At 42.7% G+C, this 20,788-nt stretch overlaps 1 protein-coding gene across 1 annotated transcript in view; it reads right to left on the minus strand.

The window, feature by feature from the left end:
* Positions 1-20,788, minus strand: part of LOC139381983 (N-terminal EF-hand calcium-binding protein 2-like) — a 139,877-nt gene that overhangs the window by 59,368 nt on the left and 59,721 nt on the right. The window contains exons 4-5 of the mRNA XM_071125881.1: positions 19,546-19,571; positions 18,943-19,040 (exon numbers count right to left, since the gene is read on the minus strand). Of these exons, the coding sequence (XP_070981982.1) occupies positions 18,943-19,040; positions 19,546-19,571 (124 nt within the window). The remainder of the gene's footprint in view (positions 1-18,942; positions 19,041-19,545; positions 19,572-20,788) is intronic.

Consider the following 20,788-nt stretch of genomic DNA (forward strand, 5'->3'; position numbering starts at 1 on the left):
AGCCAGTGGGCAGTTGGGAGGAGGTGCTCTTTTCTCCATGGACTTTACAGTGTCCCAAAACTTTTTGGAGTTAGAGCTACAGGATGTGAATTTCTGCTTGAAAAAGCTAGCCTTAGCTTTCCTGACTGACTGCGTGTATTGGTTCCTGACTTCCCTGAACAGTTGCATATCATGGGGACTATTCGATGCTATGGCAGTCCGCCACAGGATGTTTTTGTGCTGGTCAAGGGCAGTCAGGTCTGGAGTGAACCAAGGGCTATATCTGTTCTTAGTTCTGCATTTATTGAACGGGGCATGCTTATCTATGATGGTGAGGAAATTACTTTTAAAGAAAGTCCAGGCATCCTCGACTGACGGGATGTGGTCAATATCCTTCCAGGATACCCGGGCCAGGTCGATTAGAAAGGCCTGCTCGCAGAAGTGTTTTAGGGACCGCAGACCCATAGCGGATACAGGCCATGAGTGAAAACAGCGGAGGTGTATTTGGAGGGCAAGTTGGTCAGGATAATGTCTATGAGGGTGCCCATGTTTACAGATTTAGGGTTGTACCTGGTGGGTTCCTTGATGATTTGTGTGAGATTGAGGGCATCTGGCTTAGATTGTAGGACTGCCGGGGTGTTAAGCATATCCCAGTTTAGGGGGCGATCAATTCACAAATGGTGTCTAGGGCACAGCTGGGAGCGGAGGGGGGTCGATAGGAGGCGGCTACAGTGAGAGACTTATTTCTGGAGAGGCTAATTTTTTAAATTAGAAGTTCAAACTATTTGGGTATAGACCTGGAAAGTATGTCAGAACTTTGCAGGCTCTCTCTGCAGTAGATTGCAACTCCTCCCCCTTTGGCAGTTCTATCTTGACGGAAAATGTTGTAGCTGGGTATGGAAATCTCAGATCTGTTGGTGGCCTTCCTAAGCCAGGATTCAGACACGGCAAGGACATCAGTGTTGGCGGAGTGTGCTAAAGCAGTGAGTAAAACAAACTTAGGGAGGAGGCGTCTGATGTTGACATGCATGAAACCAAGTTTTTTTTTATCACAGAATCAACAAATGAGGGTGCCTGGGGACACGCGGGGCCTGGGTTTAACTCCACATCACCCGAGGAACAGAGGAGGAGTAGGATGAGGGTATGGCTAAAGGCTATCAAAACTGGTCGCCTTGAGCGCTGGGGACAAAGAATAAAAGGAGCAGATTTCTGGACGTGGTAGAATAGATTCAGGGCATAATGTGCAGACAGGGGTATGGTGGGGTGTGGGTACAGCACCCCACCTAGGCACCCCAGGCACAGAGTGATGATAAGAGAGGTTGTATCTCTGGATAAGCTGGTTATAATGGGTGAGGTCACCCCACCGCATGTGTGGGGAGGTGGGACAAAGGAGATATCAGAGGTATAATGAGTGGAACTAGGGGCTCCATTGTAAACTAAAACAATGATAACTAACCTAAACAACAGTATACAAGGCATATCGACATATGAGAGAGACATACAGCGAGGCATAAAGTAATCACAGATGTTGATTTGGAGAGCTAGCTAAGACAACAACAACAGCTAATCAGCTAAAACAACAACAGGTAAAATGGCGATGAATGGTCAGAGGGTCGGTTAACTACACACAGAGCCTGAGTTCGCGGCTGGGGCCGGCAGATTAAAAAAACAAAACAAAAAAACAGAATGGAGTACCATGATTAATGATCAGTCCAGCAGGCATCAGCTATGTAGCCAAGTGATCATAGGGTCCAGTGAACAGCAATATATGAACCAGGGAAGCCGCGTAGTAGTCGTTACTACGCTAGCACGCGGGCGACACGGCGTTTAAAATTAGTAGCCCGGGGCTAGTAGAAGCGTCTGCTCCGATGTCCGATGGAGGCCGGTTGAAGGCACAGCGGATGGACTATTCGTCGGCAGACCTGTCGTGGTGGTGTGGCGGGCGCCGTGTCGACTAAGGATCCAAACCAGGTGGCGAAAGAGGTATTGTAGTTGTAATAATTTAGTTTTCTATCCGGGAGATGCGCCTGGCTCACGACTAACTGGTGCTAGCTTCAGGGCAGGGGCGTTAGCCACTATATCCACTCGGTAGCAGCGGTGATCCGGTTCCAAGGTCCAGAGCTTACAGCAAAGATCCGGTGGAGTAGTGTGTTCTAGCCGTGTTTGGGTGGAGTCCGGGTGAACAACTGAGTAGGCCGGGAGGTGGGCCTCAGGGATAGCTTCGGTACTGGGTAACTCGGTGGGTGCTAGCTAGCTATGAAGATCAGGAGAATGGTCCAGGGATTACGGCAGGAATCCGGCGTTGTAGTGGAGAGACAGTCCGTTACTGGTAGGCTATCCAGGCTAAAAAAATAATACTTTTTAATTAAAAAAATATTTTTAAAAAGGGCTGGTAGTGCAGAAGGTAAAGGCCGCTAGAAGTGGCTAACAATGGCTAAATAGCTTGTAGCTAATTAGCTGGTTAGCTTCTGATTGCTTTGTGGTTCTTGCTATAAGGTCTAAAAATGACAAATAATAGCGATTCCTTATCACATTGGGTGAGGCAGGTTACCGGAAGGTATAATTGAACTAAAATGGATTAGAGATTGAAAATAAAATTGAAATATATACAAAAAATACGAAAAAAAATACAAAAGTACACGAGAGGACGAACAAAACACCTCTGCACTGCTACGCCATCTTGGAATACCAACTGTTTCACTAGCACAGATTGGAATTTGTTCCGGGATTCATCCGATAACATTGAGGAATTTACCACATCAGTCACCGGCTTCATTAATAAGTGCATCAACGACGTCGTCTTTTACAGTGACCGTATGTACATATCCCAACCAGAAGCCATGGATTACAAACAACATCTGCACTGAGCTAAAGTCTAGAGTTGAGACTTGCAAGCGGGACACTAACCCGGACATTTATGAGAAATCCGGCTACGACCTCTAACGAGCTATCAGACAGGCAAAGCGTCAATACAGGACTAAGATCGGATCCTACTACGCCGGCTCTGATGCGAGACACATTACTCATGCATGCATTATTTGTCTCTCTGAGGTACATCTCATACCCTCTAACTAGACCAAACACCTCCATTGAGTGGAGAAGAGAAATGAGACTGTGGGGTAGGGAAAAGGGACATAGTGTGCCATGTGTTATCACAATGGAAGCAACAATGACTGCATACGATTGGCGGTACCACCTATCAGAATAGTAAAGGGAGCAACAAAAGCTTCTGTATTCTGTACATAAAATAAATAAGCCGACAGTATACCTCACTAAGCAGTAACCTGTCATCTGCAGACTTATATTCAAATCTAACACACACCACTAACCCTGTTATATATATAGAATTTCAAAAGAGCTCCCCAATTAGATTATTCAGACGTAGACAGATATGTGAGAGCCCTGTGTGCCACAGCCGCAGCACGAGCATGTTCCTGAGGAAAAAGAAGGAATGAGAGAGAGCTTCATCTGGATGTGCCCTCCCCTGAGAAACACAGCAACCATGCCTTGAAGGCTGGCTTCTTCACTCCTTCCCCCTCTTTCTGCGCCCTCTTTGACTTTCCACAAAAAACAATATATTAACTGGGTGGAACTTTATTACTCAGAGAGGCAGGCTAACAATGCAAAAGATATCCCTTTAGACAGACCACACACTGGGATGTTTGATGACAAACAGATGTTATTGTGACAGTTGGTTGCATGACACACCCATCAAATTATTTACACATCCTCATAAAATTATCAACGCTGACTGTTGAAATACATCCCTGAAACAGAACAAACAGAGGCACAGTAGGGATCAATCCCTTGGCTTTCCCCTCCAACAGCTCTGGTTTACAGCAAAGGAGGTGAGGGCTTCTTGATTAGGTGCCTTCTCTGTTACCGTGGTAACCCAGTAACCCTAGTCACCAGGTTTGATTAGGCTAGAGGTATGGATATTAAGTGCCACTAGATTTCACACCGGGCCATGGTTAATATAACTTCACTGCTACACAGACAAAGATGCTGTGACTTCAGCAGTAAACAGAAAATAAGCAATGAGCTATTGAGAATCTCATTTTCAGGAAACCTTATTCACCTTTATTCATGTCCTCATCTCAGAAAAAGTAGCTGGATGAAACCTTGGTCCTGTACAAAACAAAAACAGAAGCACTTAAGAGGACTTATCTCTGGGTTTGGACTGTGTGTCAGCATTGAAAACACATTGAAGATACTCTGTCCATCTGTCCCTACTGAAGAAAGGATGGAACATGATCAAACCGATACAGCATCAGCAACAGTGCCTTCAGAAAGTATTCACAGCCCTTGACTTTTCCACATTTTATTGTGTTACAACCTGAATTTAAAATGCATTACATTTAGATTTGTTTGTCACTGGCCTACACACTATATCCTATAATGTCAAAGTGGAATTATGTTTTCAACACTACAATAAGTATTCAACCTCTTTGTTATGGCAATCCTAAATAAGTCCAGGAATGAAAATGTGCTTAACAAGTCACATAATAGGTTGCATGGACTCACTATGTGTGTAATAATAGTGTTTAACATAATTTTTGAATGACTACCTCATTTCTGTATCCCACACCTTACAAATGGTCTCCCAGATGAAGCAGGGAATTTCAAACACAGATTCAACCAGATTCGATACTCCCTGACGAAGGGCACAGAGCCGAAACGGGTCAGAGTTTTAAAAACTTATCTGTAAAAATACAAATAAAAAGCATTTTAATTAATTATATGAAGAGGTCCTTGGTCCTCCTTTCTTTTTGATGACCAATTTATCCCTTTTATCAAAGAGCATCTTCTATCTACCAAAATCTACTATTGTGTACATTAGCAGCGCTTCCCTTCCTTCTATTTTTCTAAATGTCTAAAAACATGTTTTTACTTTGTCATTATGGGGTATTGTGTGTAGATGGGTGACCATAGATGGATTAGACTGTAACAGGAGGGCTTCTTAAAGAAAAACAAACAGGTCTGTGAGAGCCGCAATTCTTACTGGTTGGTAGGTGATCACATACTTATGTCATGCAATAAAATGCAAATTAATTACTTAAAAATCATACAATGTGATTTTTGGGATTTTTGTTTTAGATTCCGTCTCTCACAGTTGAAGTGTACCCATGATAAAAATTACAGACCTCTACATGTAAGTAGGAAAACCTGCAAAATCGGCAGTGTATCAAATACAAATCAAATCAAATCAAATTTTATTTGTCACATACACATGGTTAGCAGATGTTAATGCGAGTGTAGCGAAATGCTTGTGCTTCTAGTTCCGACAATGCAGTAATAACAAGTAATCTAACTAACAATTCCAAACTACTGTCTTGTACACAGTGTAAGGGGATAAAGAATATGTACATAAGGATATATGAATGAGTGATGGTACAGAGCAGCATAGGCAAGATACAGTAGATGGTATCGGGTACAGTATGTACAAATGAGATGAGTATGTAAACAAAGTGGCATAGTATAGTATAAAGTGGCTAGTGATACATGTATTACATAAGGATACCGTCGATGATATAGAGTACAGTATATACGTATGCGTATGAGATGAATAATGTAGGGTAAGTAACATTTATATAAGGTAGCATTGTTTAAAGTGGCTAGTGATATATTTACATCATTTCCCATCAATTCCCATTATTAAAGTGGCTGGAGTTGAGTCAGTGTCAGTGTGTTGGCAGCAGCCACTCAGTGTTAGTGGTGGCTGTTTAACAGTCTGATGGCCTTGAGATAGAAGCTGTTTTTCAGTCTCTCGGTCCCAGCTTTGATGCACCTGTACTGACCTCGCCTTCTGGATGATAGCGGGGTGAACAGGCAGTGGCTCGGGTGGTTGATGTCCTTGATGATCTTTATGGCCTTCCTGTGACATCGGGTGGTGTAGGTGTCCTGGAGGGCAGGTAGTTTGCCCCCGGTGATGCGTTGTGCAGACCTCACTACCCTCTGGAGAGCCTTACGGTTGAGGGCGGTGCAGTTGCCAAATACTTGTTCTCCCCACTGTATATATCATATATATATCGTATATATATATATATATATATATATATATATATATATATATATATCGTAGACTACTAAATATAATTTCCAGCGACACACTGACTTATGATGAAAATGAAGCCATAGGCCACTCACAGTGATGGCTGGTGTGCCCGCCGTGCCAATAGCCTCTCTCAAGATGAGCTACTTTGAAAAACAGTGCTCCTATTAGTATAAAATAAGGAGCTTTTGAGATTTGTTTTTACATTTTGTTTCTACAGACAGATTAGTCTTCTTTTTCAGCAGTAGACATTTGCTTTCCAAACTGTACGTTTTTCCCGCAATTGTTTTTTGAAATCTGCAAAAGGCAAACCGACAGCTACAACCATCCATAGAAATATAATCCATAGATGGCAGTTCCCATTCAAGTCAGGACTGGCATCCATTGCTAGTGTACCCATGAGTTTAACAGTCAAATTGCCAGGGTAAGAGGTTACAAAAGCCTATGTATTATATGTCTATTGCCACAGTGCAACAAGCTGTATATTTGACACGCATGCTGCCCAAACTGCAGTCTTCCTGGCTGTAGGCATACCGGTAACTGCCCTAATAAAGGAAACACTTGAGTGAACGAAGGATACAAAGTATGTGTTATGGTGTGCGGTGCATTTTCCTGGCCAAGGCGCATTGAAGCTGTCCTGGCAGATCGTGGTGGCCCAACACTTTATGTTGGTGTTTTCTTTATTTTAGCAGACACTGTACCTGTATGTGCGTGTGTATAATTTTTTTAAATGATTGATCAGAAATCTAAAAAAAATATTAATCAGTTACCCAATCAAGGCAGGGCCCCCCAGTTACCAACGTGGGCCCCCTACCTCCTCCCCCCATCTGATGATCAGCAGAGCTGCAGCAGCAGGCTGTCTACACTCATTGAGAGTCTACACTCCTGAGTCCTCCTGTGGTTGGCGGTTGCAGTAAAGAAATACAAAATATATACTACATATATAATATATACTGTATATATAACATACAGTGCATTCGGAAAGTATTCTGACCACGTGACTTTTTCTACATTTTGTTACGTTACAATCTTATTCTAAAATGTATTAAATATTTTTTTCCCCTCATCAATCTAAACACAATACCCCATAATGACAAAGCAAAAACAGGTATTTAGAAACTTTTATATAAAAAATATAAAACTGAAATATCAGATTTACATAAGTATTCAGACCCTTTACTCAGTACTTTGTTGAAGCACTTTTGGCAGCGATTACAGCCTCAAGTCTTCTTGGGTATGACACTACAAGCTTGGCACACATGTATTTGGGGAGTTTCTTCTATTCTTCTCTGCAGATCCTCTCAAGCTCTGTCAGGTTGGATGGGGAGTGTCGCTGCACAGCTATTTTTTCTGGTCTCTCCAGAGATTTTCGATCGGGTTCCGGGCTCTGGCTGGGCCATTCAAGGACATTCAGAGACTTGTCCTGAAGCCAATCTTGCTTTGTCTTGGCTGTGTGCTTAGGGTCATTGTCCTGTTGGAATGCGAACCCTCACCCCAGTCTGAGGTCCTGAGCTCTCTGGAGCAGGTTTTCATCAAGGATCTCTTTGTACTGTGCTCCAATCATCTTTGCTGAAAAACATCCCCGCAACATGATGCTGGAACCACCATGCTTCACCGTAGGGATTCAGGCCAATCTTGGGTTCATCAGACCAGAGAATCTTGTTTCTCATGGTCTGAGAGTCCTGTAGGTGCCTTTTGTCATGTGTCTTTTACTGAGGAGTGGCTTCTGCCACTCTACCAAAAAGGCTTGATTGGTGGAGTGCTGCAGAGATGGTTTTCCTTCTGCAAGGTTCTTCCATCTCCACAGAGGAACTCTGGAGCTCTGTTAGAGTGACCATCAGGTTCTTGGTCACCTTCCTGACCAAAGCCCTTCTCCCACGATTGCTCAGTTTTGCCAGACAGCAAGCACTAGGAAGAGTCTTGGTGGTTTTGGTATCAAACTTCCATTTAAGAATGATGGAGGCCACTGTGTTCTTGGGGACATTCAATGCTGCAGAAATGTTTTAGTGCCTTTCTCCAGATCTGTGCCTTGACATAATTCTGTCTCTGAGCTCTATGGACAATTCCTTCGACCTCATGGCTTGGTTTTTGCTCTGACATCCACCGTCAACTGTAGGAACTTATAAAGACAGGTGTGTGCCTTTTCAAATCATGTCCAATCAATTGAATTTACCACAGGTGGACTCCAACAATTTGTAGGAACACCTCAAGCATGATCAATCGAAACAGGATGCACCTGAGCTCAATTTAATGTCTCGTAGCAAAGGGAATACTTATGTAAATAAGGTATTTCTTTGTTTTGTTTATAAATTTGCAAAAATGTCTAAAAACCTGTTTTCCCTTTGTCATTACAGGGTATTGTGTGTAGATTGATGAGGATTTTCTTTAATCCATTTTAGAATAAGGCTGTAACGTAACAAAATGTGGACAAAGTGAAGGAGTCTGAATACTTACTGTATACAGTATTTAGTTCCTTACTACATTTTCTTTGTAAAAATAAAATATATATATTGTTTTGCTTCCTCTTGGGTGCAGCAGGGATGGAGGAGGGGTGGAGAGGAGAACAGAGAGAAAATGAAAGTGGTGCACACGACAAAGAAAGAAAGGACAGAAAATTAAAAAAACGGAAAACAACAGGCCAGCGTAAGAAATGTCACATTGGAAAAGTTGCAAACTTGGAAGGTCACTTAGCAAAATAAACAACTTGTCCTGAGTGGATTCAGAAAAAAGTGTGTGTGTGTGTGTGTGTGTGTGTGAGCGTGATTCCAGGCTTGAATAAATAAGAGGATAATGAGAGTAGCTCATTAAACAGTGTGCGCAGGACGAAAAGCAGATGAGATGTGTTTAATGAATTCTCATGTTCTCCCTTACTCCTATCCTCCCCCCATGGGAGTGTCCATTAGTAATTTCCACCTGCTAAAGAGCCAATTAAAAACGTTCTGGAAACATTTCAGACTTCCTTATGAGCATAACTTCTTTTAATGTACAGTAGTTGGAATATTCAACACACATGTCCTGTACACTTGTGTATTTATTTGGGTATATATTTATATGTTTGTTTGGTTATTTTGAAATAGGCTAACTGACTGTTATGTGGAAATGGAAGCTTTCCCCCCCAAAGGACTTACGGGATTCCAGTCCCTGCCATCCAGATAATCACAGTGAGTCCTGGTGGTCCAGTGCTGGGTCAGTATGTCAGCTGCAGGGTGAGAAATGACTGATCCCTGTTAGGGAGTCAGCTGCCAATCTTCTCTTAATGACAGCCCCTGACTGACCCACAGCCTGCTCTTAGGGGGATACAGACAGACCCAAAACAAAATCACCGCATGGCAGTTTGGCTGTACAGGTATGAGTGCAATCATTGTGACCAGCCTGTCATCAGAAGCAACTCAGCCCAGCAGATAGAATCCCATACCGTGTCTGCTTCACACACTGCTAATGACATGTTCGCAGGCAGCTATGGAAGATCAAGAAGCTAGCAGGGACACAGGTATACCAGCTAAATTTGGGTATGGCACACTGCTTCACTGACATTTCCTTCTGTCTCTGTGGAATGGATTACACCAACAACAATAAAGATTTGCATGCAATACCCAAGATATTCAGGAGTTTTACAAATTAATGTAGCTCTTAACCACCTGAGTAATCCCGCAGCTTAACAAAGATGAGGCGTTAACGCTAGCACTACCAGAGGGAGGCAGAGATGTAAATCACTCACATAGACACCCAAATTATTCTTAATTGCCAAAGCTTTGCGTGAAAGTTCAGGATGCATTATTTCATGCTCCTGTTTATTAATTACTTAATAATCACTTTTGAGAATTGGTCTGCATATTTAATTTCCATCCTAAAAAGGGGTTACAACTGTCCCTCTAGTTGACACAGACTTTCACAGGATGAATATTTCATGAAGTGAATGGAAATATCACATTTACATGACTTATTAGTGGTGTGTCCCCTGACACATGAAAGATAGACTCACAGTCTATCTCAAAAACAGATAAGTTATCAATAGCTTCTTCTGTAAACCAGTCAGGTCCTCAAACAAACATCACATGGAGTTGAGCCTGGGTTGTTAGATTATCCAAAATGAAATAGACATCAATCTCCTGGGCTTTATTTTCCAGCTAGGCGAAAGAGAACACCTGACACACTCACCAGGGGAAATGCCATAATGGACATGATTGCAATCAAACTCAAGGGATGCGCAACTCAATACTGTGTTCAAAGTTCAAAGGTAGAAAGCAGAACAGCAGGCAGGAGGATTGTCCTGCACACCATAAGGCAGTGATTTTAAGCATGAAAGCAGCATTCTTTAATGCTCCCTCTTTCCCTGGGAGAATTTCACAATCCGTACAGAGGGAAACTTTACATTTTAAACTTTAGTCATTTAGCAAACGCTCTTATCCAGAGCGATGTACAATTAGTGCATTCATCTTAATAAACAACACATCACAATCGTATCAAGTACATTTATCAGCGCTAGTAGGAAAATAACTCTCACAGGGGGCAACGCGAGGGGATTTTAATATACTCTTCAAGAGGTTTCAGACATAATGAGACCTTCCACCTGTAAAAGGTTTCAACAGCCGCCCTGTAAACACACTTCACGTTAAAGGAGACGTTTAATGTTTAAGATTAAACATCAGAGCATAGCAGCAGAGTCAGTGCTGCAAGAGAAGAGAGAACAGGAACAAATACTGTGAGAGAAGGAGAAATAACAAAAGAAGAGAACGAGAAGAGATTGGTGATGGAGAAAAGGGTGGAGGAGGACATGACAGTGATGGAAAAAATAGCTTTTCTAAATCATTGAAGGTGTTCTTGTTTGTAGTCATTCAGCTATGTTTAAACAGAAATGGTTTTCTTCCAAAGCGCCATCTCTGTCTTCCCCAAGGTCCTGAGGAGGCCACTGCATGACAGCCAACCATGTGAACACAGCAGCACCAGTAGCTGCAGCCCTGCCTAGCGGAGCACCGTAAAAAGGACTCTCAATATTTAAAGAGTGAACTCCTAGATAGTGTACGTCTAGATAGTTTACAACAGCCCTTCAGCCAACTCTTTAAGGACTCTAAACTGCAGTACTTATAAAAAGCTTGGTTCCGTCAAGTACCAGGACTGTAAACTGCACAGGATGCCGATATTCAGCCTGGAGAAAGAGAGCAATGGTGAGGGCTGAGATAGACTGATAAATAAAACAACAGTTGTTCAACACAGTCGTTCAACGCACTTCCGGGGTTGTCTCCGTACTGTTGTACTGTTTCTTGCCACTTGGCTAGCTGCCAAACCTTGTCGCTTTTTACTCTTAATAACTATATAATCAAGTTTACTAAGGTCTTAGTTTTGTCCTACCACAACTTTTAAAATTAAATTTACTCACCCCGTACGCTTTATCTGTACATAGATCTGCAGGACCTCCTCCGGCCGCAAAAAAAATAAAAAGCTAAGTAGCATTATTGCTTCTCATTCCAGTCCCTGAACTCTTAATATGCAGGTGAACTATCGCCTTATGGTGAAGATAGCAGAGTTGCAAGCTCAGCTTCAGACACAATCGTTAGGCAAGGGAAATTTAAGTGTAGGAAAGGATCATACAACGTCTGTGCGAACAGTAAATACAGGGAGTAGTGTTAATCCCTCTGTACAGCCCCTGCAGCCGGACAATTTTCTTGTGGCTTCTGGAAAGAAATGCATTTGGCATGCTTAACCGGTGTCACTCATTCAGCCGATAGAAACTTTCAACTGGTTTCCCCCACTAAGCAATGAGTCAGAGTCAGAGCCCAAGCCTTTTCAGGTCTCTCCTCCACCCGTTATAGGATCTGGGCCGCCAGAGCCTCCCACCATTAGCTCTGATAAATTGAAAACCCTAGTCATTGGCGACTCCATTACCCGCAGTATTAGACTTAAAAGAATCATCCAATAATCATACATTGTTTACCAGGGGGCAGGGCTACCGACGTAAAGGCTCATCTTTAGATGGTGTAGGCTGAGACTAAAAGTAGTGAATGTAGATGGTATAGGGATATTGTTCTCCACGTCGGCACCAGCGATGTTCGGATGAAACAGTCAGAGGTCACCAAGCACAACATAACTTCAGTGTGTAACCTAGCTAGAAAGATGTGTTGGCATCGAGGAATTGTCTCTGGCCCCCTCCCAGTTAGGGGGAGTGATGAGCTCTACAGCAGACTCAAACAACTCAATCGCTGGTTGAAAACTGTTTTCTGCCCCTCCCAAAATATATAATTTGTAGATGACTGGCCCTCTTTCTGGGACTCCCCAACAAAGAGGACCAAGCGTTGCCTGCTGAAAAGTGAAGGACTCCATCCAAGCTGGAGGGGTGCTGTCATCTTATCATCAACATAGACTGGGCTCTAACTCCTCTAGCTCCACAATGAGATAGGATGCAGGTCAAGTAGCAGGCTGTTAAGCAGCCTGCCAGCTTAGGGGAGTCTGCCACTAGCACAGTCAGTGTAGTCAGCTCAGCTTTCCCCATTTAGACTGTGTCTGTTCCTCGATGTAGGTCAGGCAAAACTAAACATGGCGGAGTTCACTTTAGCAATCTCACTGGAATAAAGACCTCCTCCATTCCTGTCATTATTGAAAAAGATTGTGATTATATCTCAAATCTCAAAATAGGAATACTTAATGTTAGATCCCTCACTTCCAAGGCAGTCATGGTCAATTAACTAATCACTGATCACAACCTTGATGTGATTGGCCTGACTGAAACATGGCTCAAGCCAGATTAATTTACTGTGTTAAATGAGGCCTCTCCTCCTGGTTACAATAGAGACCATATCCCCTGCGCATCCCGCAAAGACAGAGGTTTTGCTAATATTTATGACAGCAAATTTAAAAAACAGTCTTCGTCTTTTGAGCTTCTAGTCATTAAATCTATGCAGTTTACTTGATCACTTTTTATAGCTACTGTTTACAGGCCTCCTTGGCCGTATAACAGTGTTCCTCACTGAGTTCCCTGAATTCCTATCGGACCAAGGCAGATAGTCATGGCAGATAATATTCCATTTTTTGGTGACTTCAATTTTCACATGGAAAAGTCCACAGACCAACTCCAAAAGGTTTTCGGAATCATCATCGACTCAGGGGGTTTTGTCCAACATGTATCCAGACCTACAGTACCAGTCAAAAGTTTGGACACACCTACTCATTTCAGGGGTTTTCTTTATTTTTACTATTTTCTACATTGTAGAATAATAGTGAAGACATCAAAAGTATGAAATTACACATATGGAATCATGTAGTAACCAAAAAATTGTTAAACAAATCCAAATATATTTTATATTTGAGATTCTTCAAGGTAGCAACCCTTTGCCTTGGTTTGTCTCCCTGCATTTGCACCAAAATATTGGGGAAGAGGACAAATTCTCCCTGGAGATCATTCTTGAAAAGCGCCAATTTCTTCTGAAAAGCCCGGACTGCTGTTATCATGTCTCACACTGTGTTGTCCCGTCCCTGCAGATTAACATTCAGTTGATTAAGGTGCCCTCTCCTCATCTTCTGAAAACTCAGAAAACTGAGTTGCCTTGTAACTATTTTGCTCTCATAAGAAAGCTTTGATTTCCACCTGAATGGCCCAAAAATGTTCCAGAACCCTTTGCTGAGTCATCTGACATTGTTGTGCCGTAGTAAGTAATCCAAACTGGCATTGGCCTCTGTCAGAATGCCTTGTAGCAGGCGGTGTTGTAGGGATGATGTTGCTCTCAAAAAGTTGAGAGGTTTCATCATTGTTGTCATGACCTCAGAATACTATTTTCACAGACTGGCACACAGGACAAATGAATGGATGATGCAGTGATATGTCAGGTCAGGGTGGTCCTCTTTCAAACGTGCAACCAGTCTTCTCCCTCTTCCCATCATGGCTGGAGCTCCATCTGTGATGACTTCAGATCTATCCCCCTTTTGTCAGCATCCCTTTGATGGCCTCATGGTTATCCTCTCCTCGCGTGTGTGCTTCTAGATGTGTTAAGCCCAATAGCTCCTCACAGAATTCCTTGTTTCGTTATAAAATCTGACAAACACCAGAAGCTGGGCATTATCAGTGTTATCTGTTGATTCATCGACAGCTAATGAAATACATGTTGCATTCTGAATAGCCTCATCATGTCACACCCTGATCTGTTTCACTTGGCGTGATTGTCTCCACCCCACCCAGGTGTCGCTTATTATCCCTGCTGTATATATCGCTGTGTTTCCTGTCTCTCTGTGCCAGTTCGTCTTGTATGCTTTTCAAGTCTACCAGCGGTTTTCCCGTACTCCTGCTTCTATTCTCTTTTGCTAGTACTCCCGTTTTTTTTTTACCCTTGCCTATTTTCTGGACTCCGTACCCGCCTGCCTGCCTGACCATTCTGCCTGCCCTGACCTCGAGCCTGCCTGCCACTCTGTAACTCCTGGACTCTGAACTGGTTTTGACCTTTTGCCTGTCCACGACCATTCTCTTGCCTACCCCTTTAAGATTGTTTAATAAATATCAAGACTCAAACCATTTGCTTTCCATATCTGCATCTGGGTCTTGCCTTGTGTCCTTATACATCAAGTTGTGAAGTTAAATCTTCAGCTAATATTTCAGCTCTCCTCATTGCTGTGGAATCTGACAGTGGGATCTGTTTGATATTTTCCCTGAGCTCATCTTTTTTTAACCCTCAAGCAAGGTGTCAGCAACTTCACACATGCATTCTTTTACCATCTCAGCGGCTGAATTTTTTGGGGGTGTTTTCCCAAAACCCAAGCTATCCTCAGTGAACACTCCATTGCACGTTGTTAGGCTGTCAGAGAATTGACAAGGACTTTGGTGGACTTATCATATTGGGATTTGAGATGGTTAATCTTGTTTGTTCTCACCTCTGTGTTCAGGGGATACGTCTGATAGAATTTACTGTGCCTGGTGTTATAATGGCGCTTAACATTGCCTGCTTTCACGAGAGCTACAGACTCATTGCATATCAGGCACATTTGTTTTCTGCTAGTTGCGGGGAGAATGAACTAATACTGTTCTGTACACTCGTCTTTGAATATATGGTTTTCAGAGTATTTAAAAACAATGTAACAAGCCATATTAACAAAGATACTGGTAACTAAGCTTCTTCTATCTGTGATATTTACATTTGAACCGCGGTCAAATCGTTCTGTTCCTTTCTGCCTGCATGTCCCAAGGTTCCGCTGAAGCTATTTGGATGCATGTGTAAGACGCGGCTTCTTGTATTTGCATATAACCACGCGATTAGATTAGATGGGGCACTAGTAGAGGCGGTCGCTGCTTAGAGAGAGAGAGCGAGAACGAGAGTTTGCTGAGTTAAAGCGGCTGCTGCATCCGGTTGATTCTTTTTTTTTTAAAGATGTCTGAAAAATGATCTATTGCATAACAGTTGAGTTTGGCTGTCCTGGACCTTAGTGCCGCTTTTGACACAATCAATCACCACATTCTTTCGGACAAGTTCTTGCCTGGTTTAGATCTTATCTGTCGGAAACATATCAGTTTGTCTCTGTGGATGGTTTGTCCTCTGACAAATCAATTGTATGTTTCCGTGTTCCTCATGGTTCTGTTTTAGATCACGATTGTTTCCACTACCTCTTGGTGATGTCATTTGGAAACACAATGTCAACTTTCACTGCTATGCAGGTGACACACCGCTAGCTGTACATTTCGATGAAAAATGGTGAAGCTCAAAAGTTGCGTACCCTGGAAGATGTTGTTTCAGACATAAGGAAGTGGATGGCGGCACATTTTTTACTTTTAAACTCAAAACAGATCTGCTGTCTGATCTGACAATGAATATTGATGGTTGTATGGTCCTCTCAAATAAAACTGTGAAGGACCTCGGCATTACTCTGGACCCTGATCTCTCTTTTTATGAACATTTCAAGACTATTTCAAGGACAGCTTTTTTCCATCTACGTAACATTGCAAAAAACCTTTTGTCCAGAAATGATGCAGAAAAGTTAATCCATGCTTTTTTAAACTTAAAGATTAGACTACTGCAATGCTCTACTCTCCGGCTACTCGGATAAAGCACTTAATCAACTTCAGTTAGTGCTAAATACGGCTTCTAGAATATTGACTAGAACTAAAAAGGGGATCATATTACTCCAGTGCTAGCCTACAGTGACTTCCTGTTAAGGCTAAGTCTGATTTCAAGGTTGTACTGCTAACCTATAAAGTATTACATGGACTTGCTCCTACCTATCGCTCCGATTTGGGCCTGCCGTACATACCTACACGTACGCTATGATCACAAGACGCAGGCCTCCAAATTGTCCCTAAACTTTCTTAGCAAACAGCTGGAGGCAGGGGTTTCTCCTATAGAACTCCATTGTTATGGAATAGTCTGCCTATCCATGTGAAAGACGCATACCTGGTATCAATCTTTAAGTCTTTACATGAGACTATGGAGATCTCTTCAGTAGGTCCTATGATTGAGTGTAGTCTGGCCCAGGGATGTGAAGGTGAACGGCAAGGAATGGGACTGACGAACCGCCCTTGCTGTCTCTGCCTGGCCGGCTCCCCTCTCTCCACGGGGATTCTCTGCCTCTGACCCTATTACGGGGGCTGAGTCACTGACTTACTAGTGCTCTTCCATGCCGTCCCTAGGAGGGGTGCGTCACGATGTCTCAGGCTTTTTTTTCTATGCTCGACTTGAGTAGGTTGAGTCACTGCGGTGATCTTGCTGTCCAGTTTTGTGCCCGCTCGGGATAATGTGTTAGAGGAGATCTTTAAAGTCTATACTCAGCCTTGTCTCAGGGTAGCAAGTTGGTGGTCTGTTGATATCCCTCTAATGGTGTGTGGGCTGTGCTTTAGTAAAGTGGGTGGGGTTACATCATCATATCGTCAGACAGGGCCACAGTGCCCCCCCCTCCCCCCTCCCCCCTCTGTCTCAGCCTCCAGTATCTATGCTGCAATAGTCTATGTGATGGGGGGCTTAGGTCAGTCTGTCCTATCTGGTGAAATGTTCCTGTCTTATCTGGTGTCCTGTGTGAACCTAAGCGCTCTCGCCCTAGGACCATGCCTCAGGACTACCTGGCCTGATGACTTCTGGCAGTTCCCAGTCCACTTGGTTGTGCTACTGATCCAGTTTCTGCTGTTTTACCTGTGGCTATGGAACCTTGACCTGTTCACGTGCTACCTTGTCCCGGACCTGCTGTTTTTGACCATCTCTCGTTCTACCGCACCTGCTGTCTTGACCTCTGAATGCTTGAGTATAAAATGCCAACTGAAATGTACTCCTGAAGTTCTGACCTATTGCACCCTATACAACCACTGTGATTATTATTTGACCCTGCTGGTCATCTATGATCATTTGAACACCTTGAAGAACGATCTGGCCTTAATGGCCATGTACTCTTATGATCTTAACCCGGCACAGCCAGAAGAAGAGGACTGGCCACCCCTTAAAAGTTTCTTCCTAGGTTCCTGCCTTTCTAAGGAGTTTTTCCTAGTGACCGTGCTACTACATTTGCATTGCTTTCTGATTGGGTTTTTAGGCTGGGTTTCTGTATAAGCACTTTGTGACATCTGCCCATGTAAAAAGGGCTTTATAAATATATTTGATTAGAATGGGGAGAGGTAACTAGCTGATTGCTATGTGTTGCAGGATGCTCTACCATCATCAAGTTGAACCCAGACGCAACGCTAATGAGAAGCCAGGCACAAACATAATATGGAGGTGAAGCTCTGAAACAACAGGCTATAGAGACATTATCTGAGTGGCTGCCACATTAACACATTAGCGCATCACACACATCTACTGTAATCCCCAGTCCTATCTGCAGCAAATGGGCGTTACATTAGAGTACTGGTGGATAGAGGAGCTTTCAGCCCCTTTTTGCTAGGAATTGTCTATAAGAAAGAACATCCTCAGCAAAGCTAGGCTCAGCTCCAATGCAATGGTTTCTGGTGGTGGATGCATTGAGTCCCCACCTTGCAATGTAAACCACATTGAACACTAGGGCTGGTACAATTACTGCATAACCGTGTAACCAATGTTTATGGATGAAGACCTTCATGAAAATAAAATATTTATATTTTTTGGTGTGTGGAAAGAATGACTGACTGAAGATGGGGTGGCCTGGCATTCGTGCGGTTGAGTCTGTTTCTACCAGTGGAGACTCCTTAGAGGAAGAAAGGGAGGTGAATTTCATTAAAAATGTACATAATGAAACATTAAAAAAGTTATCCTTTTTAGATAAAAAATATATACTAAATATATTTACGCCACCAAATAATTTATTAAAACAAACTGTTTTGCAATGAACCTCTACAGTAGCCTCAGCAGCACTTTGTAGGGTCATCTTTATTACTCAAAATACTCTGTGCACAAATGTTGTAAACTTTCATTCATAGCCTCGGTTGTAGCAACCTCATGATGGGTATAGGGAAAAAGTGAGTATCATGTAGTAGCCTAAACCTATCGACGTTACATTCAGTTGAGTGAATGGAATATGAATGCCAGTCATCCAATAGGCTGTAATATAAAATATGGCCATGTTCAGAAAAAAAATATATTGATCCTGCCACATCTTGAATGACACCCGAACGCCACTGGTTTCTACGATAACATGGATTCTTAACAACATGATGCAACTGTGTTGCAAACAAGTCTTCGGTTATCTGGGCTGCCATAGAAATCTATTTATATGGCAACACATGCAGTCAGGAGAGGAGGGGAGGAGAACATGTGTCTTACATTGTAAAAAAATGTTTTTTTTTGCTGTTGCTATTCCAACGGTTATTACTGTGACCACAGTCATTTCGCTGAGCAATAACCATCATTCAAAATTCCATGACTAGCACAGCCCTGAAAACAAATGCAAATTATTAATACATACAGTAGTACAGACAGGACAAACTAGCACACACACATCTAATAGCACCTAGTAGTGTAGTGTACCGAGATGAGACTCACCTTCTTGGTGAAGTCCATGGCTCTGAGGATGGACAGGTTGAGAGTCTCCAGGGAGGCCAGTACACCCTCATAGTCACCCATGTGTTTGGCAAAGTAGTCTGGAAGGACAGGGAAGACGACAGTGGTAAGAGGGGGAAACACACACACACAGGCACGCACAAACACACACACACACACACACACACACACACACACACACACACACACACACACACACACACACACACACACACACACACACACACACACACACACACACACACACACACACACACGCACAAACACACAAACACAGGCACTTCATGTGACTTATGGGATAACGGACTAGCTACGTGATTAATCAATGCAGATATTCTACTGGGATGGTTGGGATGAAAAACTATTCATGGCATATTGACTTCACAGATTAACAATCTGGTCATACGTTCACATATCCAATACATCCAAAGACACAAACAAACACCATGTAAAGCTCACAGACACACACAGACACACAGACACACACACACACACACACACACACACACACACACACACACACACACACACACACACACACACACACACACACACACACACACAGATTCATCTGTTAAAACTTACCACAGAGTTCCTTAGTGTCAACATTACTAACACACCACAGGTTAGAGCAGCATAGGGAGAGAGAGAGAGCGGGAAGAGGCAGTGGGAGAATGGGGTAAGAAACAGAGGAAAGGCTGGCATGCGACACAACATGGATCTACAGTATAACCCTCTATATCTTCTCCATCAGGAGGGACCAGCAGGTTACAAGACCGGAACTTGAATCAGAAGCATATCTGTGCCCATGAATTCAGCTTCAGGTCACTAAATCGTTATTAATTTTGAATCTTATTCTTTGGCATGAAACTGCTTCATATCACTGATGACGAACTACAATCTGGCGGAACCAGATTGATGAGGAGCAGGAATAAGGTGAACAGTTCATCTTTTCTTGCTGTAGTCCGGTCAGCTGATAAAATAGATTGGCATTAAATAGCAAAAGCTTACATTGTAATTTAACATTCTAAACAGGCCAATCAATTACCCCACCACAGCAACTGGTTATACTGTTGAGTAATGGGGGGGCAGGTAGCCTAGTGGTTAGAGAGTTGGGCCAGTAACCGTACAGGTTGCTAGATCGAATCCCCTAGCTGACAAGGTCAAAAATCCATCGTTCTGCCCCTGAACAAGGCAGTTAACCCACTGTTCCTAGGCCGTCATTGTAAATAAGAATTTGTTCTTAACTGTCTTGCCTAGTTAAATAAAATAAAAAAGTAATGGTGAAGGAAATGTTCTGATAATATCTAAAGATGTGTTTGATAAAGTCCTGATTAAAGAGAAATTTAGGGGAAGCATAAAGTTATTTCAATTGATATTCTAATGAGAGAAAGCATTTAGTGTCGGAAAATAACAAGGTTGATATCATGGACAGCCAAGGGTAAAAGAAAGAGTGGCAGGAGATAAGAGGAGAGACCACAGGTAACACAGGAACTGGACGACTGTCCTTAGTCTCTGCAATTCTTTCATCAATCTCTATCTCTTTTCCTGATGCTTCATTTCTCTCTTCATCATTCTCCTTTTCTATTTTTTTGAATCTAAAGGTGTCATCAACAAAGGCCTGTCAGCTGAAGGTTACACCAGTTCCACATCAAAAGACCTTCAAAAAGTGGATGTGATATTTACGAGTATAGATAAATTGTATACTTTGGCAAACACACACACAAACGCACACACACACGCACGCACGGTCACATACGTAGAAACACACACGCACATACACACGCACATACACACGGCAGTTTTATTTATTGTAGCTCAGACTTGT

The sequence above is a fragment of the Oncorhynchus clarkii genome, chromosome 2 (assembly GCF_045791955.1).
Source record: "Oncorhynchus clarkii lewisi isolate Uvic-CL-2024 chromosome 2, UVic_Ocla_1.0, whole genome shotgun sequence".
NCBI classification, from domain to species: domain Eukaryota; kingdom Metazoa; phylum Chordata; class Actinopteri; order Salmoniformes; family Salmonidae; genus Oncorhynchus; species Oncorhynchus clarkii.